Genomic DNA, 25,799 nt, shown 5'->3' with positions numbered 1-25,799 from the left:
CTCTGTGACTAAATGTACTCTGGTTACAAGTGACGTTAGTGAGAACCGGCCTTGTTTCTCCAAAGAAGCCAAGAAATGTTGTGACTGAAACCAGATCTTGAACTGGTACCTAGGAGTTGGCGAACATTGCTTAAGGCATCACACCTTTACCAGAGTGGCCCATGGTTGTGGTTCTAGGGTTTGAAGGATCCCTGGGGTGTTTCGCTCTAGGAGAAGGCACAAGCTTTCCAGGCTCCCGATTTCCTGCCTAGAGTATGCATGAGTAAACCAATGTAAAATGTAACTTCTTTCTGGGACAAATTACAGCAGCCAGAAAAGTAGAAGCAGCTGGCTTAGCTTTTATAATGCAGAAGGGCCATGTTTCACTCTCAGATTATTATGATGGACACCTTGCTTCTGTGAAATACTGTGTTTATTTACAACATGGGCAAAGCCAGAGACCTTTAGAGTTCACATTTTCAGATGGAAGTATTGACAGCCTTTAGGGGACTCACAGGTCTTAATAGTTGCTTAAGTAGGATCTAGAGATGCTGGGGGGTCTGCTGACTGTTCTAGTTTTATGAGGTTCACAGGTCCCAGTTTTTCTTGCTTTGCTGTGGATTGGTGTTCTCTCACTGGGTGCAACATTGATTACCTCATTACAAACTGTTGATCAGTTCAGCTCATTCGCCATTCAGATATTTAAAGAGAGAGTATGATAAAGTTTGAACATAGCTTTCGTATGGCACAGATGTTCTGAAGTGTGACGAGGTTGTGGGTTTGAAGTCTAAAACCAAAAGTACTTACAGGTCTGTCTTGCTGGGTCCTTACTCCCTCGGGTGAGGGGTAAGAAGGTGTGGCGCCAATGGCATAGACAACGGGAATCAGGTAAAAGGAAAACAGCAGACTTATTTATTCAACAATGAGGGGACCTTATATACCCCTCCTCCCAGCACCCAGGCTGCGTTCCAGTCCATTGACATTGTGTGGTTGTCCCTCATTGACTAGGCACAATCAGGACCTCTGACCATGCCTGTTGCTAGGCCCTCAGGCAGACTTCAAGTTGGCTCATCTCTCAGCCTTGTAGGCCTTATCTTCCTACATATCCACTCTTTTTCTTTAGAACATGGGCACTCAGCATGAGCCAGAGTTCTTTTCTCAGGCCTTGTTGACCCCGCATCAGGACAGCTGAGCGACTGGACCATGCCTGTCTTAGACTGGCCTGCTGAACAAGTTCTTACCTAACCTTGAGTACCATCCCTCGAAGAGCTAGAGAGCTACCAGGGTTGGGGAACTAGGCATATAGCCTTTTGAATTTCAGATAACCAGTCATGCTAATCTCCTGTGGATGACTGAGAGAGGGATGTCTAAGAGCCATTAACACAAAGAGTCACCTCAGTTGCTGCCCACTGCTATCAAAATGCTGCAGGAGGCAATTAAAAAGAATAAGGATTAACAATACTACCTTGCCAATTAAGGTATATGTGAGCATCCAGGAGGAATCAAATAGCCCTTTTATACTATGCCAAACTTTTTCAAAAAATGGATAGACGAGGCCATAACCTCTGCCTTTATCTGTTCTAATTGAAATTTTTTTGTGTCAGTTGTAATGAATAATATGAAAACTCAGTTGATAATGGGCCCGTAGTATATTTAGTCAGCTCCTAGCATGCTGAAATAACATTCCTCACCTCAAAAGGTGTCATACAAAATGAAGAAAAGCAAGGGTCACAACTGAGTCTCATCAGGGTATTTAAAGTGCCAATTTCTTCCTCTAATAAATCAGTTTGTTTAGAGGGGCAATAAGAGCAAGAACGGGGAGAATATGCATTACCTATCCTGAGTTATTCCCTCCCTGGTGGAGGCAGGCTGATCCATGGCCAATTGGCACATTTCTTACCGTATTTTGCCTGGGACAGTCATACCACAATGACCTGGTTTACCCATCTCCATCAAGAGCTATCTACTTTGGGGCCTTAGGGTGTTTTGTCCATGTGCCTGGAGGGCATCCAGGAAGCGATGAGGGCAGTGATGGGACCATTAACTGCGGAAGTAAGCTGAAGGGTCCCGTGGGGTGCATGCCTTAAGAGCGTTGAAGGCCAGGTCAGAAACCTGTTGGTAGTAGGCTTGAGAGCCACTCTGTGCCTGATGGGTGGGATGGACAAAGTTACTTTGCCCAGTGAGCATGTCAGGGTTCAACTGGAATATTAATTAAGAGGTTTGTTCTTGCTTGAGCTTCCACCTGATCATTGTAAGCCAATGTCCAGCAAAGAAAGGTGACCGATGCCAGCACAGCTCTGAGTAATATGTAGTATATGTGTAATTCAAATCACACCTTAATAAGAATTCTTTTTCTCCAGCTTAGATATGGAAATTGCTTACTTGTTATTTATGCACAATTTGTGTAGATCCCTACCCATCTTATAGCTATAGGGGAAGCATGTCACCTCTTATGTGGAGGTAGAATCAGTTCTCTCCTTCCAACGTGTAAGTCTTGGGAACTGAACCCAGGTTGTCAGGCTTGGCGTCATTACTTGTTGCGTCATCTCACCAGCCTGTGGGTGTAAATTTAAAGGAAGAAAACTGATTAAGGAATAGAGTCCCTTAAAATGGTGGCACCCGGTAAGATTCTACATGGGCTGAGTATGTTTTATGTATCAAGTAAGAAGATGTGAACTGTCGTCACAGCTGGGTGTGTATGGGTAAAGTTGAAGATATAGTTGGCATACTGCATGTGGAATCAGCTTCTGTCTTTATGGTCACACTCATCTGAGTTCTCATTATGGAGCTTGTGCACAACCACTTGTGTGAACTCGGGTTTCATTTCTCCTTTCCAGAGAGCCCAAAGCCAGCTTGATTGAAACAGTCGCTCAAAGCCAATGATATATTTTAATCCGCAGAGTTTATCCTGTACACAAAAACCTATTGCAAGTCATTATGAGTCCTGATTCTTCTTTTATATGACTTTTCCATCCTTCTTGGCCGGTTGTTTTTCCTTGTCCTTGTCTTTAATTTTCATTTTTGCTTTTTGAGGTGAGGTTTGGTATAGAGCCCATCCTTGCTTTGAACTTGAAATTCTCCTGCCTTAGTCCCTTGAGTTTGGTGCTGGAGTGTTTGTCACTGTGCCTGCATACACACATTTCGTCTTCTCGAAGAGTGGCTTACTCCTCATCCAGCCCAAGAGACCAAACACTGACACACTTGCATGGATGGCATGAAGATGCCAGCAATTTGGGGGTCAGCTGAAATGAACATTTAACCCAATTTAAAGTGTAACTGCACAATAAATAAATAAAAAGGCAAGGTAACTTTCACTAACGGAGAGTCTCAAGGCACTGAAAATTTCCTTTTTAAATCCCTTAGGAGGGGCATCATTCTGCTTGACTATGTTATCTAATCATTGAAAGAAAAGGTTGGCATTTTAAAATATAGTTATGTTAGCGTCTGTGTTACTCTTTTAACATATGCACCCACTTACTGTAATATTGTATTTCTATTCTTTCTATTTCAGATGCTCTGCATTTCAAGTTTATCAAAGATTAAATTGATGTTCATGGGCTAATCTGGAAATTACAAACAGTTTGCTTCACTACATCTACAAGAAAATATGTGCGAATTCCAGATGGCTGACTTCTAAAGGGGCTTTTAGAAGACAATCCAGTGTAAGTTGTGGCCATGCTGTGCCTTAGTCTTTGTCAATCCTAGTCTGTTTGCTTGTGTGAAGGTGTGTGTGTGTGTATGAGCGTGTGTGTGTGTGCGCGCGCGTGTGCACTCTGTGTTCATTTTTGTCTTAATGGGTTCTTTGGTTTCAAAACATTCCTTTTTTTTTGAACAGATATTCATATGCCTACTATGTAAAAAGGTTCAGTTCTAGGCCTAAAACATACCCAGAGATGAGGTTGCTGTCCTCACAGAGATTACACTTAGTGAAGGAAACCGTCCCAAGATAAATATATCCCTGGATATGGAATTTGCGATGTGGTGGACACCATGAAGGAAAGCCGTATTGGTCCCTGGCTGCATATGACCAGACCTTGTCCTTACTTTGGGCTCAGAATGGGTTCCCTGGAGATAACCCCTGCTAGCCAAGATCTCCTGGGTAGGTAGGAGTTAAAAGGACAGAGGGAGTGAGAGGTGAGAGGAAGGCCTGAGAAAAGAGAGGCAGAGGGGGATATAAAATGCTTCAGATTCTTTGAAGGCCTATCTGCTGAACTCAGCCATTAAAAGTGAATTATCATAGCGCTGGAAGACAAGAAAGCATATATAAATTTATAGACCTTCATGCTTTCTTTCCTTTCAGTTCTGAAGTACTCCTTAAGCCATGACAGCCATCGTGAAGATGGAATTATGAATATGGAAGCCTTCCTACGGGGCTTTGAAGAGAAGGGGTTAAAGAACGACAGGCCTGGGGACCCGTGCAATAAAGAGAAAAAGAAGATTCTCTTCTCCTTTTGCGATGTGTGCAACATCCAGCTAAACTCTGCGGCCCAGGCCCAGGTCCACTATGACGGCAAGTCGCATCGAAAGCGGGTCAAGCAGCTGAGCGATGGGCAGCCTCCGCCCCCAGCCCCGGGCTCAGGCCCACTCTTGGCCAGCGCTTGCCCTTGCCCTGGCACCAACACCAGCACAGGTAGGAAGCAGGCCCTGTGCACCACTGCCGTTTTAGAAAAATGGTTCCGCTACACAGAAAATGAAGGTTTTAGAGCAAAGTATTGATTGTCTTAAAACTACTACCAACAATGTAGGCTGAAATCTAGAGGTGAAATCTGGGAATATGTTTGTTCACCATGAGAGAATTTACACACACACACACACACGCATGCACACACACACGCATGCATACACACACACATGCACAACACATATACACGTGCACACACACTGGTACATTGGACCATGGACTTACTCTTTCCCAATACTGGGTGAGCTTTTGAAATTGTGTTTAAAACTGATTGGTGGTAACCATTACTTCCTCCCTTAGAATGAGGCTTTCTTCATCTGCTTTCTACTGGTTGGCATCCTACCTGAGGGCATCTAAAAAGCCACAGCCTTTATTTATAACAACCTACCATCCCGTCAGCAAGCATTAATCTAGCACCCGTGGCTTGTCTTACTCTTTTGGAGGGCTGCCCTCGGTGCTCTGGTGGAGCTGACTGCTGGAACCAGCGCCTCAGCCAGCCAGCAAGCCTCTCCTCTGAGTTCCCACCTCTCGCCCTTCTGCCAGGAGGAGAGCTTACATCTCTAGCCTTTGGCTTGCCTTTCAAACCCTTCACCTTATCCTTGGACAACCTCTCCTCCTCCACAGCACTGCTCAGTGATGACTTCCTCTGACAGAACTAATGAGAATTGAGTTTTACTGATTTCTCTAGAGAAGGTTTCCACTCAAAGTGGGTTTCTTCTTTGACTGTAAAAGACCAAAGGACCCCCCCACCCTTGAGCTGGGTGGTGGTGGTGCAGGCCTTTAATTCCAGCTCTCAAGAGGCAGAGGCAGGGGGATCTCAGTGACTTCGAGGCCAGCCTGGTCTACAAGAGCTAGTTCCAGAACAGGCTCCAAAGCTACATACACAGAGAAATCCTGTCTCGAAAATAGAGCAAATCCCCCCTAAAAGAGGTAGAAGGGCTCTCAAACCCATCTGACAGTTGTTTGTTGGTTACATGGCTTCGGCATACATGAGGCAATGCAGGAATGTCAGTTGTTGGTGCATTAATTGTGTTTGCTGAACCCTGGTACACATTGACCACAGCTGGAAATGAATGTGTGCGGCCAATAAGGCAACTTTTGTATTTAAAGCTAAATGCAACCATGGCTTTGCCTAGTAAAACAAGTTTAACTTCATTAAACTAATTCCCTTAATCTGTGTTTATCACACCATGATATAAGACACACGCTTATGACTGTGAAAAATCACATCCCATTTCTACTTATTTATTACACTGGCAATTATAATTGTTCACAGAAGCATGTATATGCATTATTTTTCACGTTAAGAATATGTTATTGTCAGGCTAAAAATTGATATCTCAGTTAGAAAGCAAATAACCCGAGAAATGGTTTGGATTACATCTCAGTCCGAATGTCTATAGTTACCTTAGTAATTTAAATTATATAGTTTCTTCTTTGTTTTTTTTTTTTGTTGGGTTTTCAAGACAGGGTTTCTCGATGTAACAGCTCTAACTGTCCTAGAACTCGCTCAGTAGCCCAGGATGGTTTTGAACTTACAGAGATCTGTCTCCCTCTGCCTCCTGAGTGCTGGTATTAAAGGCGTACGCCACCTGATGACAGGGGTGGGTTTCTGTCGTAGGAGGCTGGGTGGCGTATGTGCATTTTTTAATGTTCTGAGCCTCTTACTCAATGAGGACCAAGCCTGACCTCAGGCCATTTTTTCCCCCACTCACTTTCCTCTGTTTTGGTTGGTCACACTGCATTTCCTGCGAGGCGGTTGCTCCCTCAACGCTGGTCTCTATCCGTAGCTCCTCACTTTCGCTTGTTTGTCCAGGACTCTCTGACGAGGACTATTGCGTTCTGTTCATAAAACTTGCATCTCATTGATCTCAGTGAAGATTTGGCTCCATGGCCCCTGGCATTTAGAGTAGAGCTAGACACAGCCACTATCACCCTGCCCCACCTCAACCTGCCATTTAGCTCAGGAGATGGGGACATGGTGAGGCTGAAGGCGTGGTGGTGATCTTCCCTTGGCCTTGCCAAAGTGGTAGTGCTCTCCTTAGTCAGTGCCTGCTGTCCTTGCTGTGTCTACGCGTCACAGCTGGGCTCCCCAAGTAGGTACTTGGTCACCAGGGGTCCCTTGAGAGATAACGGTGTCTCCAGCTTGCCCTCGGCTGGGAGCCGCTCACACCATTTCCTCATCTACATGTGTCTCTGTGTTTTCCTGTCTGCTGTAATCCTAATAAAACTCTACCCTCCACTCTCCTAAGTTCCAATTCAGGGGGCTTGATAACAGAGCCAGAGTTCATCGTAAAAATTGGGAAGTGATGGGACCTCGACAGGTAGAAAACAGGCTTTGAGGGATGGGGCTTCTCTTTCTTGTTCAGGTAGCATAAGGAGACTGGCAATTTCAAGGACAGAGCATGAACTCAAGGAACAAAATGCCGGTATTTCTGTTTTTGTGTTTATGATTGCTTAACTTCAGAGAGTCTAATGATTGAAATTTGTTCCCCACCCCAAAAGCAAAACAGAATCAGCAAAGAAACAACAAGAATGCGCACCTCGTGTGCTGGAGTCCGAGCTCCTAAAATAGGGCACTGTGTGGAGGCACAGTCTTTATAGAAATAATTGAGCGAAAACAAAGCCTTTAATTCCTTTCAAATTAAAAATCATTTGCTGCATTAAAGAAAGGGACTGAAATACAGGGACATGCGTCTGTGGAGAGGAGAGTGTGAGAAGACACAGGAGAAAATAACCAACTGTAACTTGAGCCTGAAGCAGACACTCCCCAGAGCACAGAGAAGCAGCCGTCCCACAGCAGACACCTTGACTGCAGACATGATGCGGAGAACCGAGGTTGCTCGAGCCTCTGAGTGTGATATGGACGGCCCTAGTAGCTCTCGCTGCTCATACGTTGGTAGGGCTTGTAATCGTTTCTTGTTCAAAGGAGAAAGATGGAATCATAATGATGTCCTGCTTGATAACTGTTACTTTAGGAAGTGGCTGCTGCTTCTTTATGTCGGTCTCACAGTGTTGGGATTCGTAGCATGGTATTGGAACCCACAGGCAGTTCTACTGAGTATTTGAAGGGAAATTAATATCAAGTTTACAAAATCTCTTCCAGAAAAGACAGGAGGAAGAAACGTTTTGTCATGTCCTTTATGTGACCAGTATCACACTGATACCAAAAGGAGACAAAAATAATAGAAGAAAGAGAACTATCATGTAATATCACCTATGCATCTAGAATCAAAACTTCTCAAAATATAAACAATTTTAATTCAGAAATGAATAAAAATATGATCAAGGAGTTTTGAGGTATATAAATAAAGTTAGGTCAACATACTAAAAATCAATCAAGATATTTCAATATGTCAACAAAGAAAACTCATGTGATTATAGTAATTGATGCATTGTTTTTCTTGGACACTGTTAGATAAATTCCAATACCCATTAGCATGAATAGAAGATAATAATCTAAATTTAATAGAGATAATCTACAAAATATCTACAGCTTGATGTTAAAAGATTGTAGGTTTAAGCCCTGGAATATGGAACAGAATAAATATTTTACTTCAGTACCTCTTATTCATCATGCAGTCATGGGAGTCCTGAGCTCTGAAATAAAACAAGAACATAGACAGGGGGCCTTAGAGGAGACAGAAGGAACAGAAGATCAGTCTCCTTCATAGACGACATGATGACAGGTGTAAAGTCCCAGAGAATCTGTAACACGGCTGTTACAACCAATATATGAATTCATCAGGGTTATATAAGAATCAACATACAAAACCATGGAGCTGTAGACCAAAAATGAACATGTAGAAGCCAATTTTTAGAAAAACAACAGTACTGTTGATAATAATAGTAAAATAAAATGCTCAGATATATCTTTTAAAAGCATATATAGATTCTGTATACTCAAAATTATAAAATATTGAAGAAAGAGCCCAAAGACATTAACAAATGGAGGCATATACTATGTTCATGGATTAGAATTCTCCACATATATTAGAAGTCAACTCTCCCTAAACTCATCTGTATGCTTATGAAATTTACTGTTAGAATCTCATGAGTATTTTGCATCAAATATAGACAAGAGCATTCTAAAATTCACTGGAAAAAGCCCAAACCCTGGGATAGCTGAAACAGTGTTGACAAGGATATGTTTGGAGGAATCTCTACCCACACGTAAGGCTGACTGATAGCTGCTGTAATCAAGACAGTGCGATTGTGATGATTACATAGACATGCCGATCAGTGAGAAATAATACAGAGCCCAGAAACAGTCCATACACATACAGTTGATTTTGTTTATTTATTGGCAGGGGAGGGGGCTCATGAATTTGCATAGATGCGTGCTCACTGCTGAATGCACATGTGGAGGTCGGAGGTCAACACGGAGTGTCGTCATTTCCATCTTACTAGCTTGAGGAGTAGGGGTGGAGTAATTAAGGTTTCTCAATGAACCCGCGTCTTACAAGTTCCAATAGATGAGCCAGCCAATGAGACTCCGTGATCTTCTTGTCTCTCCCCATCCACCCCCACATTGAGGTTTCAGATGAGTTCAGCAACAATGAGATCTGAGTGGGTAACTGGGAGCCAATCTCAGTCCTCATGCTTACACAGCAAGCTCTTAGTCCAGTGAGCCATCGCCACAGCTCCTGAATTGATATTTGATAAACATGCCAAAAAGTGTTCCAGCGGAGGAAGGACTCTGCGATTCTTAATCCTGATTGTCAACTGGTGGGACTTAGAGTCACCATAGAAACAGATCTCTAGCCATGACTCCGAGGTATAACTAGATAAGATGAATTGAGGTGAGAATACCTGCTGTAAATGTGGTTGATACCATTTCGTGGGCTGGAGACAAGAGACACACGCATTCGTTACCTCTGTAGACAAGGGAAAAAGAAAACTGCCCGTATTTCCTAAAATAAATGAGTATTACCTCAAAATGTCATAGACATAGCTGCGAATTATAAAGATAAAACTTATAGGAAAGAAATGAGACTCTCCGGGATGTAGGGCAATGCGGAATTCCATCTTAAAACCAAAGGGATGATTCATAAAATAGAAAGTTGATTAATTGGATTGATTCAAACATTTAAAACTTTTCCATCATGAAATACTATATGAATATGATGAAACTATACATTATAAAAGGAAGAAAAATATTTGAAAACCACACATTTCAAAAACAAAAGACTACTATCTACAATATATAAACAACACTGGAAACTTAATAAAGAATCAAAGAATACAAGCAGAAATAATTCACAGAAGAGTAAAATATGACCAATTGGTGCATTTAAAAGATGTTCATCAGGACTGGAGAGATGGTTCAGCAGTTAAGAGCACTGACTGCTCTTCCAGAGGTCCTGAGTTCAATTCCCAGCAACCACATGGTAGCTCATAACCATCTATAATGAGATCTGGTGCCCACTTGTGGCCTGTAGGCAGGCATACAGACAGAATATTGTATACATAATAAATCTTTATTTTTTTAAAAAAAAGAAAGTATGTTCATCATAATTACCATCGGGGAAATGTGGGTGCCACAATGAGGTTTCATTGCTTTACCTCTCAGAATGTGAAAACAGTGACAGCAGCCACATGCTGGCATAGATGCTAAGTTTACTCTTTCATTTCAGATAGTAGAGTAAGTGGTCTGTTGTCGTCAGTGCAGGGTGGCCTTCCTAGCGGAAGCCTGAGCCATCATCTCTATCCCGAGCCTGTGCTGGAATGATTTCCTCACCATCTCTCTCCTACCCGCTACTCTCCTTCTCTGAAGATCTGAACGTACTGAATGAGTGAATGGCTGGTTATAGACCCCTTACCTGGAGAGCTTGCCAGTGTGCATATGTCTGAGCTCCAGCTACAAGGTACCAATTCAGGAATTCTCAGCGGAAGCTGGAGATCTTGTTATCGTAAGAGCCTCCCTAATGATGCTCTACTGTTGTGCGGCAGAACCCGGATTTCACCTGTCGAGGATGTGCTGCACCCAGAATGTGAGCTTTTAATCTTAGATACGCATATAATAGGGCAACTGAGTTGAACGCTGAAAGAAAAGAGCGAGGCTGGTGTTTGGAACAAGGCAGTCTGCTGACTGCTTCTTCACTGAAGTGCCCTTACCTCCCTCCCTCCCGTTCATTGATACAGATTGGGCAGGACAGATATCTCAGAGTTCGTGCCTAGCAGATGCTGGGGTCTAGCGTGGGAGCTGAGCCCCAGAGCGGGTGTGATGCTTCATTCGGAGCCTGTGTCTGCAGCGGGGCCAGCTTCTGCTGCACACAGGATCTCCCGCCCGCCAGTGAGTTAAGCCTGGCACTCTGGTACCCAGATGCCCTTGTCCTTCAAGGCAGAAGCAGGATGTTTGCCAGTTAGAATGACAAATACTCGTTTTACATTTTGTTTTGCTGTGTCCTTAAGGGAGGTTTGTACCTGCTCTGGAGAACCATGTTGCCTGGGGGTTTGGGTGGGAGGAATTGACTTTGTTCTGGGTCCTTTGAGATTTCTGGTTCCTGGTTCCTCAGAATGCGAAAGTGTTCCCTGCCAGGGAGTCACTTCTGATCTTGCCCCAGGCAGTTCTTTGCCACAAACTAGTGAGGAGAAAGGTCAGGATGAGAGCAGGGCTTCTGCTGTTGGGTGGCCAGAGACGCGGATCCAGACTGGATTAGAAGTGTGCTAGAACTGGCGGTCACCCTGGAAAGACAGAAATAATGGCAGCTTGTGAGGTGGGTGTGCTAGCTGGCTTTCTGCTGCTGTGACACAACACTGAACGCCACTGGGGGAGGAAAGAGTTTACTTGGCTACCTGGTTGTCCCCCACCATCCAGGGATGCTGAAGGTGGCTTCTCAAGGTGGCACCTGGAGGCAGGAACTGAAGCAGAGACCAGAGTGAAAACTAAGGTTGCTGGTTTGCTTCCCCCGGCTTGCTCAGCAGCTGCCCCTTCTCATCCAGCCCAGGCTGACCTGCTTCGTGAGGGCAGCCACCTCTGTGTGCTGGTATCAATTAGCAATTAAGGAAATGCCTCATAGACACGGCCATAGGCCAGTCCGATCTAGGCAGTTCCTCCACTGAAGGCCTCTCTTCCAGGTGACCCTAAGTTTGTGTCAAGCGAGCGACATTGGTGATGTTTTCCTCTCAGTGTGTTTGAGGAAAGCGAGAGCTACGGAAAGCAGGCCCACTTCCGGTGACGTCACAGACTCGAAGCGCAGCCCGAGGCCTCCCCCGTACCTGTTTACCCTCAGTCCTGCAGGAAGGGAAACGTATCCAGGGTGCTTCGTCATCTAACACCAGGCTCTCTGGGTGTTGACAGACTAAAAGGTTAATTTTTTCTCTCCTCTGTAACAAATTGGAAAGGAATTTCCAATCCTCATGTAAGGTTGACATGTTAGGGCTAAAAGTAAGCTCCTCTTGCAAGGCAAGTGACCCAGCGAGCAAAGGCAAGGTTCAGAATCTCAGGGTGAGAACCAGGCCGTCCTGAAAGGCTGAGCAGGACCCGGGACAGAGCATTGGAAAGGAGCAGAAGCTTGGAAGTTTGGGAAGATGAACAGGAGGGTTTAAAACAGTTTTTCTGTTTTGTTTGCTTTTTTTGTTTTTAAATTAAGTAGTGCAATTTTCACTTAATCCTCATTCTCCGGGTCAGAAATGAGAACTGTGTTGTGGGCTCAGGTAGGTTGTTCTCCCAGACTCTGCATCTCACATCAGGTGAACCCCAAACGGTGTCATGAATGTCTGGGACGCTGGTGCTGTCAGTAGCCAGGCACATTCTGATCACCAGCCCCTGCTGTGGGGGGAGGTTGAACCTGGCTCCCAGAGATAGCTTTGACAAGGGAGCCTTGTCAGGCAGACAGCAAGAGCAGGGATGAGGCTGCCGGTCAATCAAGGGGCAGCTCAAGATGGAAAATGAGCCTGCCTACGTTCAAGAGGCACTTTTGCCTTTCTGGAGTGTGTGTGTGTGCGCACGCGTGTGCGTGTCTATGTGCATGTGTGTGTGTGCGCGCGCGAGTGCGTGTCTATGTGCGTGTGTATGTGTGCGCACGCGTGTGCGTGTCTATGTGCGTGTGTGTGTGTGTGTGTGTGTGTGCGCGCGCGCGCGCTGTGCATATATGTGCTGATGGAGGCCAGAGGATGTCTTCCTCGATTGTTTTGCAACTTATTTTTTTGAGACAAGGTATCTCACTGAAACGAGCTCACTGATGTCTAGACAGGCAGGTCAGGAAGCCCCAGGGATCCTCCTGTTTGGGCTTCAGCAAAGCGAGGATTGCAGGAGCAGGCTGGTCCACCCCGCCTTCTCAGATCAGTAAACAAGCGCTTTACCTATGGCTAGACTGAACCATCTCCCAGTCCCCGCCCCCTTGAAGTTCTAAGTGGAGTTTGAGTGCAAGGCCTGTGCACTTCGGGTGGCGGGATAAGTTAAGAATGCTAAAACCCTGGGGAACTCTGCAGTGTGGACTCAGGATGAGTCTACAGTTTCCAAAGTGCTGTTAACACCATGTGGAGTGAGACACGGCAATGGATAGAGCATTAAAGTATGTGTTGGGGATTGAATACACAGATCTCTCATCTTTCATCTCCTATCTACTTAAGATGATGGATTTATTCTCAAGTGCATTTTCTCCAGGCCTAAGAAAGAAAAAAAAAAAAAGCATTGAGTTGAAGTTGCAATGAGACAGAACAGCCACACGATGGCGCCAAAGGTCTATAGAAATTGAGGGAGTTGCCTCGTTCCCACATGTAGGTGGAACTTAACATTAATAAGTATGGAAAGCAAGGAACCACAGAAAATGATGAAGGTTGTGTGTGGCTGTGCACACAGAGGCGGGGGCGTATTCACAGACCTTGTGAGCACTTTTATGTGCATTAGCAAAATCTATAGGGAGTCAGTTAGGTGTAGTTGGGGATAGGGGAGGAGAATTGGTTCTCTTTTTCTCAGGAATAGAAATGGCTGTTTAAATGATCTGTTATTGCCTCCTTTACGGGGAAATACTATAGGAATACTGAAAAAATATGGATATGAACATGAAAGTTAGAGAGGCCAACACACGTTTCTGTGCGTGCTGTGCAGGCAGGACCAGCAGAATCCACTCACACAGGACTGCAAATATTTTTTTTTTTGCCTTCCTTCCCTCCTTCTTCTTTTCCTTTTTTAAATATTTTGAAAAGAGTCTCAATGTATAGCCCAGGACAACCTCTAACGTCAACCTCCTGCCTCCAACTCCTAGTGTGCTCTTTTGTTTTTCCTTTTCAGTCATTATTATTTTATTATACATGTCCAAGTATGCGTCTTTACACCTCTTGTGTGCCTAGTGCCTACAGAGGCCAGAAGAGGGCACAAGATCCCTTGGAACTGGAGTCACCAGTGTCTGTGAGAGCCACCTTGTGGGTGCTGGGAACGGAACCCAGGTCCTCTGGAAGAGCAGCCCGTGCTCGTTTACCTGTGAGGTCATCTCTCCCGCCATGTTTTGAGCTTTGATTTGTTGGTGCCAAGATGAAAACGTGACAGATAACTGGCGAAGGGCTGGTGTCACTTCAGTGGGAGGCAGGTGGCTAAGCTAGTTACAGCGGACTTAGCCCCAGGCCTCTAAGAGATGTGTTTTTCTTACAGTAACAATCATGCCATCTTTTTATTGGGCAGAGTCCTTGAGTTTTCATGAAGTAAGGAATTTGAGAGGGCAAAGGCCTGGCCTTTGAGAACAGGCATGAGCGTCTCCTGGCGTCCGTCCTTAGGAAAGAACCCAGGAATCGTCTCCCACCTCTGTGAACTCAGAGGACGATGACACACCACAGGGAACGTCACACACCTCTCTGACTGTTGTAGTAATAGGGGGCAGCGGGGCTGCGTTCCCAGCACCCCAGCCGCCTGCTCGGCTAGCTTATGCCCCAAAATAACAACATACAAACTGTATTCATTTAAACACTGCTTGGCCCTTTAGCTCTAGCCCTTACTGGCTAATTCTGATATCCCGATCAACCCATCTCTAATAATCTGTGAGCACTGGTCTTACCAGGTAAGATTCAGCATGTCTGACCTGGCGGCTTGCTTCATCGCATGCCTCTGCCCAGGAGCCGGGAGCATGACCTCTCACTTCCTCTTCCTCCCGGCATTCTGTTCTGTTTACTCCACCTACCTATGTCCTAACCAATAAAATGGGCCAAGGCAGTTCCTTTATTAGCCAATAACCTTCCTCCATCAGACTGTCTCACCTGTGCTGGTGACTTGGATTTTGAGATATTTTACATAATTCATCCTTCAAGCAAGGATGCTGTTGGTGGCTCCAATCTGCCTTCCCAGCGACATTTACATGAGAATCATACCGAAGCAGTCGCTGCGAGTAAGGGTCTTACTAATGAGAGTCATCTGGAAATAGGATCAGGCTGAAGTTGTCACTGCAAACGTCCCCTGGGAGAGAGCCGTGGCCAGTGTGGGTGATAACAGAAATTTAGAACTACCAGCGAGGTAGATCCGAAGTCATTGTCATCAAGCAGCCCCATATTCTGTACAAGTGGTTAAAAGAGCAAACAAAGGTGTCTATTACATAAGAGCAGAATTCCAAGGAATGAAATACACAGAGGATTTCAAATGAAACATTTAAAAAGAATTAAAAGGCGTGGTTGGCCCTTTTTCAGGTTTGAAGTTCCACTTGAGAAGTGCTTTTGGCTATGAACTTTCATGAATGTTTTATCCTTCCAAAGATAAGGGCTGGCTAGCACCAAGTATTAGTTTTTTAGATTTTGAAAAATAAATAGCAGCAGTTCTCAGGGTGAACACTTAGGCCAGAGAGAGCATTGGTGGTGAGTGTTTTGGATCATCAAAGGTATTCTGAAAGCACTGAGGCCTTCTTGAAAAGAAATGTCATCACTTCTAAACGGAGCGCGGAAGAAAGGCTTGGGGGGTAGCTGGCTCGGTGGAAATGGAAAATTGATGAGTTCGCTCTCCGCCATGGGACAGCTGTCCCGCCACTCTGGCTGACTCGACTCTTTGCACACCGATGTTCTTTCGTTCCTTAACAGCATCATGGGAAGGAGGCTGCCTCAGTTAGGACGCCCTGTGTCACGACACAGCTGCCTATGGCATCGGCGTGTGGCCTTGCTGTGTCTGGGTCAACTGTGAATCACGTTATTTCTTCACGGATGAAGCTCCCGGAGGAGCTGTGCAGGTTGGGTGTTGCATGTTGTGGGGCCAAGCACAAGGGCATCCGTGCTGTGTTGTCCGCTTTATTTCCAGAGGCCACAGTCTTAGGAGCCTGCATTGAAAGTCCAAAGGCTGTTGTCCTATAAATGCCAGAAGTTCACCTGTTCCTGCATGAATGTGTCAAGAGACTATGACCTTTAGGTAGGATCTTTTGATTTTATGCTTTAAGTGTTCCCCAGCATCTTTAAGTATTCCTATTTATTTTACAAATTAAAACAACTTTATCAAACCATCAAAATACCACTTTGGTAGCTAAAGAGACAATTGTGGAATTATTTTTAACACACACACACCACACACAAAAGACCTCTAGAAAATGAAGCTTTGTTTTTCCCTAGTAAAACGCCTGGGATTGCATTCTAGAATTTAAGATTAGAGCCCCACACTCTGGGCAGAAACTAGAAGGACATCCAGTCCTGCCCCAGTGCTCTGCGACCCCCCCCCTCCCCAGAGCAAGCCTAGGAAGCGGAAGAGTTCTGAGAGACAGATGCTGTTCTGTAGGGTCAGAGTTCATGCTTTGATGTGCTAAAGGGCTGTGCTTGACTTGGCCAGCACGTTACTTGGGGAACTGCAGAGATGGCTCAGTGGTTAAGAGCACTGATTGCCCTTCAGAGGACCCAAGTTGAGTTCCCAGCACCCACATGGTGGCTCACAACCACCTAGAACTCTCCAGTCCCAGGGGATTCAACACTTTCTTGTGGCTTCATGGACACTAGGCATACATGTGGTGTGCAGACACACATGCAGGCAGAAACCCATACATATATATAGATAGATAGATATAGATAGAGATATAGATTAGATAGAGATAGATAGAGATAGAGAGATAGAGAGATAGAGAGATAGAGAGATAGATAGATATTACACAAACACACATTATGTCCATTGGTGTTTTGCATTGGATGTTGGGTCCCCTGGAACTGGAATTACAGACAGTTGTGAGCTGCCATGTGGGTGCTGACTACTGAACCCAAGACCTCTGGAAAAGTATTCAGGGCTCTTAACCACTGAGCCATCTCTCCAGCCCAATAAAATAATTTTTAAAGTACATCATTTGGGAGGTTCACTCATAAAAAGAACATGAAGAAAATGCACCATCATGGTCATATTTCTTAGAAAGATTTATGGTGAAGAATGTAACTATTTTTGCAAGTGATTTTGAAGAATTCCGTAGTACTGCACAGAGCACACACAAATACGATAGAAATATTCTGAGTATCACAGGTGACATTTCGTACAATATTTTGCATGTGGGTACAATGAGACTAGACTAAGAAAAGCACAAAACCCAGTGTTTCATGCTCATCCTGAAAGCTTATTCTTCCCTTTGCTATTTCTTCTTGACTTTAGTGTATCGACTTCAGAATACGTGGGGCTGAAAAGATGGCTCAGTAGGTAAGAGGGCGTAAGCACCAAGCAGAAGGACCTAAGACCAAATTCCCAGCACCCAGAGAAAAAGCTGGACATGGCTGCATGTTCCTATAACCGCAGCACTGGTAGAGATGGACAAATTCTGGCGTTTGCCGTCTAGCCAGGCTAGCCCGGAGCACACATCTCCACGTCAGTGAAAGAACCTGTCTCAGTGCCACAAGGTGCAGCGGAGCAGAGAACTGTCCGTGTCCTGCTTTGACCCTCTGTGCAGTGCATACCCACATGCACGCAACACACACACTCAAACACACTCAACATCTTATATACCAAGTCACCAGTGGGTGGTTGATACTATGATGTGCGGTTTTAATTATTGTGCAGTAATCTGGGATGGCTTCTCCTTGCCTTGGGTCCCATGGCCTAGTTTTGTCATCCTGCATTATTGCCACATTTCTGCTCTGCTTTGTACCCCAGACTTCCTAGTGTCTTCCCTTTTGTGCCTGTCTAGCTAAAGGAACACTGCCTTTCAAGTTTTGCTTATGCAAGAGAAGTCCTGCCTAGGTACTGCTTTCCACGCCAGGGCTTTTAAGCAGAAACCCTTTGACGGATCTGCAATATTTACTGTGTAATTCTTGCAACCCAAGAAGTTCCGCAAACCAGGGAGTTTCATAATTCATACTGATGGGAAAATTGGCCCGAACTGATCTGAGGTTAATTGTAATGTTTACTTATTCTGCCTCGTATGAATATGCATATTTTGCTACAGCAATGTTAGCATGTCTGATTAGAGTTATTGCCCCAGATCTTGCAGGGTATGTCACACCAGTCATTCATGGTATAACTGAAGGGTCATCTTCCAAACATACAAAAACCTTGGTATTTGGAATGCATCACATCCTAATGTTTTATGAAAAGAAATTGAAGGCTTTTTAAATTCTCTCATTTTTATTTTGTGTGCATGTGTGAATATCTCCATCTATGTATGAACATCATATGTATGCCAGGTACCTTTGGAAGCCAGAAGAGGGCATCTTGGAACTGGATTTACAGGGAGTTGTGAGCCACCACATGGGTGCAGGGAGTGGAAACCAGGTCCTCTGCAGGAGCAGCACATGCTGCTAACCGCTGAGCCATCTCTCCGGCCTTGTCATTTTAAACTGTCATCTTCTTGCTAGGGTTCCCTGCTTGCAGTAATAATGGAAGCATCTTCAGGCATAGCTTTCCATGCAATTTTGATAAGATGAGACTTGTGTCTGTATCTGTGGGAGAAGAGGGTGGGGAAGAAGGGAAGGAGGACAAAGACATTAATAACAGCATCCTGAACACCTGGGAATCTGCGATGTTCACGGTGTCATTATTGTCTCCTGATCTATGCGACTGTTGCCTTGAGGAAGCTTCACAAAATAAATAAAATTTAAAGGGCCAAAATAGCTGCAAAAAGGCGACAGTGTCCAGATCTGTGCATTCGTACATATGCTATATACATGTCTACTGGCATGTGCCTCTGTTGTCTCCAAGAACAGAGTCTAACTCGCAGTGTTATCTAAAGACACAGTGAGGAACCCCAGCGGGCATGCCGTGTGCGATGTTGCTCCAGAATGCTGTCGTGCAAAGGCATGTGACAGCTGGTGCTCATTCACACACAGGTGTTCCAATTGCACACACCATGAAAAGCATCACCTGAAACAGTCACATTCCTCCCTCTGGCTAGTCACTCACGAATGCTCAGGTCAAACTATGGCCTTACAGCAAGCATCCGGATTGGCTCTGCCCTTGCAGACTCAGTGAGAACCTGAAGCCTGCAGGAAACACCCCAGCAGAATCTTAGGTGTGATCTTTGTGAGCGCAGCCTGTTGGGAATGGCTTTGGTTTATCTCTGGGATTTAGGACGACTGGTTGGTGTCCTTTTCGTTTTCCACGTTTCCTGAACACACCAGAGACATGTGCTTTGCGATCTCGAGTCATTGCCCCTTCCTGAGTTACTGTACGTCTCTTAAGGACCACATCAGCCGGTTCCTGCATCTCTTTGTTAGTAACGAAAGAGGAAAAGTAATCTAAGAAGGTAAAAATTTAAATTTGGGGTTGGCCAGAAGTGGGATATAGGAATTTGATGAACTTTTTTTCTTTTTTCTTTTCATATTAAGATAAGTGAAGTCACGACATTGAAAATATACTCTTTCTTACGTGGTTATTCTTTTCATCACACAGAATAAACTTAATTTTTTTTTGCTGTTTAATAACTTAGAGTAAAGCTAATGGTGTACATTTCTTCCTGTCATCTTCATTTACTGATGACATTTAAGAGTTAAAGGATAGTTAACTTGCTTCTTAATAGACGTTGTCACATACGTGGAAAAATTTCACCATAATTGCCCTAGGCTCTAGTGATTTGATTTGTGAATGAAGAAGTCCTAGGAACCTACAGCTGTTTGGATTTTTGCAGCCTTAATGCTCAGTCCTTATACTATAGACGACCGATTTCTCCTCTGTACCCTGTTTATTGTTGAAAAGCCAGAGCTATTTTTAACATTCACACAATTTTGAAAGACGATTCTTCATTCCACAAGGTTTGTTGCTAAATCTGCGGAGGCTTTCATAATTACACCCTTTCGGTGGTTTGCTGGGATCTGATCACAGTGGCTGATTTCATGCATTGATAATGAAGGCTTAGGTTGCCGGTTTCTCGGCACCAATCCACCTCACTCGACTCGTAAGTTGACAGTGCTGCTGCTGGTTCCAGCCTGCCGAGAGATCCAGATTGAAACTGCTCTGCTTTCTTAACAAATGGCTCAGAGCGCGTTCGTCCTTCCCTAAGATGCTGCCAGCACGTAAAGGATTTTCAATGAGAGCGCAATAAGCCAGCAACGGGAAGGTTTGGAGCGGCACTGATGTAACGGGAGGCTGTCACGGATAATCAGGCTGGAGCCAGGTCCCGGTAGCACTGTACATCACCCTGGCCACATCCTGGAAGTTTTGTTTATCCAACTTGGTTGCTTGTGAAGCTGCTGAAATCCCTGCCAGGATGTGGAGTGGACTTCCTAGCAGAGGTGAGCATCTTTAATCTAAAACTTGGATGCTGGGGTCTGGGATGCCAGGAGCCAATCCTCCCCTCTGCTGCTCTGAATCCTGTGGTGTTTATTGTATCGGGCTGCCACTTCTGAAGGGGAAATTTGAAGAGCAAATGCAGCAGCCTTTAATTTTATTCGGAAGTAACTCTCTAAATGGGTGTGATAAGCATTCTTTTTTCCCCTGTACTAGCTTGTGTGTCGAGGACATCTTACCAGCAGGTGACTTCCTCTGCATTTTAAACGTTCAGAACAAGTCAGTGATATGCGATTTGCTATCATTATGGGGAGTAGGCAATTAGCAGTGTTATTATGTGTTTCAGATATATATATATTTATAAGGCTATAAACAAAATATGTTCTGCAGATTCTTTGACATGAGAAATTTGCAGGAGGAAACAAATCATGTTTACAAGGTAGCTGAGAGAGTGAGAGCAGGGGCTTGCATACCGGAGATGACACCTTGTTAAGCTTGACATTATTAATAATTAAAAGTTACGACCCGCCATGCAGTGGACAGCCTGCAGTAATTGGTTTCTAGAGATGGTGGGATGACCAACAGGGGAAATGTATAGTATCTCAATATGAAGCATGCAGGGATTAGATGTGATCGTTTAAGTGGAGAATATTTTATCATTTAAATGTAACTTTCCCTGGTGCTCACCTGGGGAAGTTAAATGACATTTTCAGTATGGGGTACTGGAAATCCAGTAGGCTAGGCTAGGGGTAGGATCAAAGTCAGCCTCCTAGTAGATAGGTCCTATCACTTGGGCTCTGCTCAACTCTAATTTTATGTGACCAGAAGCTGTTTCTAACCAGAAAGGGGGGGTGCGAATGTTGGGTTGTCTTCCAACAGTATCGTGTTTATTATGTGTTGGCTATGTGTGAGGGGCAGGGAGCAATCTGTTCCCGTGTGATTGGAGGCTGACATGGCACATGGGATTTGAGCATGTATGTGACTGTGCTTTTCTTCCCGAGTGTATTTAAGGCTGCTGTTTATAGATTTCAGCTTTAAAGTTAGAGATAAGGGCGTGCTTCTCAGAAGACTCAGGAACCCCATTGACTGCCAGTCTCTGTAAAGCCTGGCTAAGCAGACACATCAGGAGCAAACCATTTGTGTTCACCAATCTGTCTCAGCAAGTCCCAGGACCACTATCTCGCTAGAAGCCACTGTGTGCTTTTGACAGCATGAAATGAGTTTTATCCTGGGCACATGGTTTCTTATTTAGCAGCTCTTTTTATGGGAATGGTCACTCGATGGTCCACTGCCAGGATTTCAGTGTTCTGCCAAAGCTGATTGTGTGTGCCAAGATTTAAAAAGGAGAGGTGGGGAGCCCAGTGAGACCCCCAGGAGGGAACAGCATCCCTTCACTTTGGAACTGTCCTCATTTATCTGAAGTTCTTTATGCTGTTTCGTCCAGGACCCACAGATCTGAAAAGGCTGGCAGGTCCAGTGTGGACCGTCTATAGCATGAGACATCGAGGTAGCTATGTTCTGCATCATACAGTATCTGTCCCTTTCATTGCAATGCATTTGCAGAAACTATTCTACCGGGCCTGGCCATGTTTTGTAATTCATCATAACGGTTCCTGGCTTCTCTGCTAATGCATGCTAAAGCCCTGTTACAGGGAGGGGAGAGCATTTGCTCATTTCGTGTTTTATGTAAACAACCAATGCTTGGTTGTATACATCCGTGCTCAGAGCGGGGTGAGTTCAGACACCAGACTGAAATGGTCTGAAGAGACATTACAGATTTGAAAAGTGGATTCTGTCCTGTGAAGACCCCATCTTGAAATTTTAAAAACAGTTTTTGTTTGCTCTCCTGGAATGCTAATAAGTGATGTACGCTTATCAGTGTGTTGTTGTCCTGGGGGTTTTCTTTCTGTCAGAAAGTAACACTTGTGGGAAGTTTTTGAAGCAGAGGTGATCAAGATCACCAAGATATTTAAGGGAATAATATGTTCTTGTTATTATTCTTGGTAATTAGAATAATGATTTCTTAGAGTTTTTGTTCTCCTGTATGGTGTAATAGGCATGCAGGTGGACTAGGGTGTGCACACTGAAATGTTGATGGTATCCTTCTTCCTCTCATGTGGTCTGAAAGCCCCTTTGAAACATTTAATTTCATCATTTCTTTTTTTTTGAATTCTTGGATCTTTGCCTAGCTTAAATGATTACACACAATTAAACATCGAAGATAAACCATCTCTCCAGATGGCTCAGTGGTAAAGTGTACGTGCTGCTCTTGCAGAAGATCTGGGTTGAGTTCCCAGCACCCATGTTGGGTAGCCCATAACTGCTTGCAACTCCAGCTCCTGGCAGTCTGCCATGTCTGCCACTTGTGGGCACCTGTGCATGCAGTAATGCAGTACACACACACACACACACACACACACACACAGAGAGAGAGAGAGAGAGAGAGAGACAGAGACAGAGAGAGAGAGACAGAGAGAGAGACAGAGGGACAGAGACAGAAAGAGAGAAAGAAACAAAAGTAAATCTAAAAAGTGATTTAGGACAAAAATGTTATTGCCGAAATTCAAGGATGTAACACAAGCCATTTTAGTTAGAAAGATGTGGTTTCAGAGGAAGCATAATTCTAAACAACTTACTTTTTCTTTTATTCCTTTGGGATGCCACCAGCCGTCCTCACACAGCCCAGTGGACTTTGTTTTAGAAATACCTCGTGTTTCTCACCCCAAATCCCGGAGAACTAATTGTGTTTATGGGTTGAGGATTGGAAGGCTTGTAAGATACTGACATTTTCTCTTGAAATTCTATGTGATGTGAGGCGTTTACTCAATGAAAGGCCTTAGAGAAGCTTTAGGATGTCAGAATCCTCTAGAAGAGTGAGATCTATCGTTGTACACAGTGAAGAAGATCCACTCATGGGGAGCAGGAGTCAGCTTGTCATAGCTGCCTCAGCCCAGCCAGCCCCTTCTCTTTATAAGCAGCAGAATCTGAGCAGTCCCGAGGAAGCGACCTGCTGACAGGGCACACTTTCTTATCAGAGACCAACAATCTGGACTTGCATGTTAGCTGATTTTTTTCCTCCAAGACAAGGTTTCTCTGTGTAGCCCTGGCTGTCCTGGAACTCATTCTGTAGACCAGGTTGGCCTTGAACTCACAGAGATTTTTTTAAAAGCAATTGCTTCTGAGATGCAGCCCATGAGGGTATTTTGCTTTTAATTGAGAACACGACTAGTTCATGGGGCCTTCCCACTTCCCCATGGTTTGGATAATTTATGGGCTTCACAGTCTATTTGGAGGTGTGTTGCTGAGGTGGATAACAGTTTAACAAGAACGAGTCTCTGACCCCAAAGCTCTATTTCTTGTCCTTCTGTCTTTTCGCTGACTTTCTGTCCCTAACTTCCCACTAATGAACCAGGAAGATCTTGTTTCATGGTTGCCAAATTAAGCAAGTAAAAACACTCAGGATTTCTATTTAAACTTTACATTTAAGCTAGAAATAGTAATAATTTTAACTATGATTATGTTGTGTGCAGCTTTTGGGCCATAGGTATTCTATGTTGTTGAGCTGTGTTGTAATAAGCGCGGCGGGGCTGCGTCCCCAGCACCCCAGCCGCCTGGCTAGCTTATGCCCCGAAATAACAACCCACAAATTGTATTCATTTAAACACTGCTTGGCCCTTTAGCTCTAGCCCTTACTGGCTAATTCTGATATCCTGATCAACCCATCTCTAATAATCTGTGAGCACCGGTCTTACCGGGAAAGATTCAACATGTCTAACCTGGCGACTTGCTTCATCGTGTGTGTCTGCCCGGGAGAGCGGAGCATGGCCTCTCTCCTCCAGAGAGCAGAGCTGTCGCCTCTGAGCTCACTTCCTCTTCCTCCCAGCATTCTGTTCTGTTTACTCCTCCCACCTATGTTTTAACCTATGAGGGCCAAGCAGTTTCTTTATTGCTTAACCAATGAAATCAACAGATTGATATATGACACTCCCACATCAGAGCTGACTCCAAGTTTGGCTGGGTGTCCTGCAGTGATTGAGACTCCTCACCTGTTGTCTGAGGTTTCTGCCCTGCCCAGTCCTGCAGTCATTCAGTCCCCAAGAATACACAGAGGTCTACATCAATTATAAACTGATTGGCCCAGCATCTCGGGCTCTTCTTATTGACTAATTCTTATAACTTATATTAGCCCATAATTCTTGTCTGTGTTGGCCACGTGGCTTGGTACCTTTTTCGGCGAGGCAGTCACATCTTGCTTCCTCTGTGGCTGGGTCACAACTGCAAACTGCACCTTTCTCTTCCCCGTCTATACTTCTTGCCTAGCTACTGGCCAGTCAGTATTTTATTAAAAATTATACAAGTGACAGGATAAAAGACCATTGTCCCACAGCACTTTTTTTTTTTCAAAACAAGAACTCAGAATCAAATCTCCCTTATTTGGCTTTCTTCCTGACCATTATCCATAACAACTTGTAACTAACATTCTAAACAAAGGAAAATATCCATAGTTCAATTTTTTGGGGGGATGTGGGTGTAGTTTTCCAGGCTACTTCCTGCTGATTGTGGATACTGATAATCTTATAGGAACCTAAAAAAAAATTAGAATTATGATCAAGTCATGACTGGAGTATTCTGTGAGGCTTGATCATCTCAGGCAGCAGTCTTGAATCTGTTCTGGATGTAGAACTCAGACATATGGGCCATCCACTCCTATCAGAGATTTCTCGGGGGTCTTCCTTGATCAAACCTGATTTTACTTAACCCAGAATGAATCCACAGCCTATCATTTCCTGTGGAAACAAAAGCAAAACCACTTCTCCAAAGTAACATACCTTTTGACTTCAATTTTGAAATCAAAGTATTTTCAAAATACCTATCTTTGATTAATTCAGCAGCATTTATAAGCAAATATCTTTTAGCAGCTGTTGCTCCTTCCTCAGCATTCAAACAATTCAAAGAGAGCATAATAACATACAGTATTCAGATTCTCTGTGTGTTTCCCATCTTTACATGGCTTTATTTTTAAACTCTATTTCTTTTATTTTTAACTTTTGGCTTTTTGAGATAGGGTTTCTCTGTGTATCTTTGGCTGTCCTGGAATTCACTCTGTAGATCAGGTTGTCCTTGAACTCACAGAGATCCACCTGCCTCTGCCTCCCAAGTGCTGGGATTAAAGGTGTATGCCACCACACCCAACTACTTTTTTTTTCTTTTAAGGATATTTATCCTTTTTCTTTTATCTCCCAAGCCACATATATTTTTTTAACACACTCTAAACTGTTTAGAGGTTTTCTTCACCTGTCTGTCTTTACTGTATATCTCTCTTTTTCTGACTACATGAGTCTTTAATTTGCTAAGTGATATGGCTAGGATTAAAGCCGTGGCTTTAATGGGTGGATCCAGCCCACTCCTTAGCTTTCTGAAATTCTAACCTCATGGTGGAGGTACCAGCCAGAGCTATGTTTATTGGCATAACTCTATGGCATTTCAAGGTCCCTGCCACCACCAAAAAAGCATGTGTTCAGCTTTTCATCAACACCATTTAAG

General features: G+C 44.2%; 1 protein-coding gene across 5 annotated transcripts in view; it reads left to right on the top strand.

The window, feature by feature from the left end:
• Znf385b (zinc finger protein 385B) overlaps window positions 1-25,799 on the top strand; it is a 362,200-nt gene that overhangs the window by 85,080 nt on the left and 251,321 nt on the right. For 2 of the 5 annotated variants that reach the window (XM_041639855.1, XM_041639854.1), the window contains exons 2-3: window positions 3,491-3,641; window positions 4,280-4,609. In XM_041639855.1, the coding sequence (XP_041495789.1) occupies window positions 4,327-4,609 (283 nt within the window). In that variant the 5' untranslated portion in view covers window positions 3,491-3,641; window positions 4,280-4,326. Of the gene's footprint in view, window positions 1-3,490; window positions 3,642-4,279; window positions 4,610-19,939; window positions 20,261-25,799 lie in introns of those variants that run through there. The other 3 variants (XM_041639859.1, XM_041639857.1, XM_041639856.1) reach the window with 2 other exon arrangements.

This window comes from Microtus oregoni, unplaced genomic scaffold (genome assembly GCF_018167655.1).
Source record: "Microtus oregoni isolate MIOR12 unplaced genomic scaffold, Mior012 000060F_ref0000265, whole genome shotgun sequence".
Taxonomy (NCBI): Eukaryota; Metazoa; Chordata; class Mammalia; order Rodentia; family Cricetidae; genus Microtus; species Microtus oregoni.
Note: the sequence above shows the minus strand (reverse complement) of the source record. Positions and strands in the feature narration are given on the sequence as shown.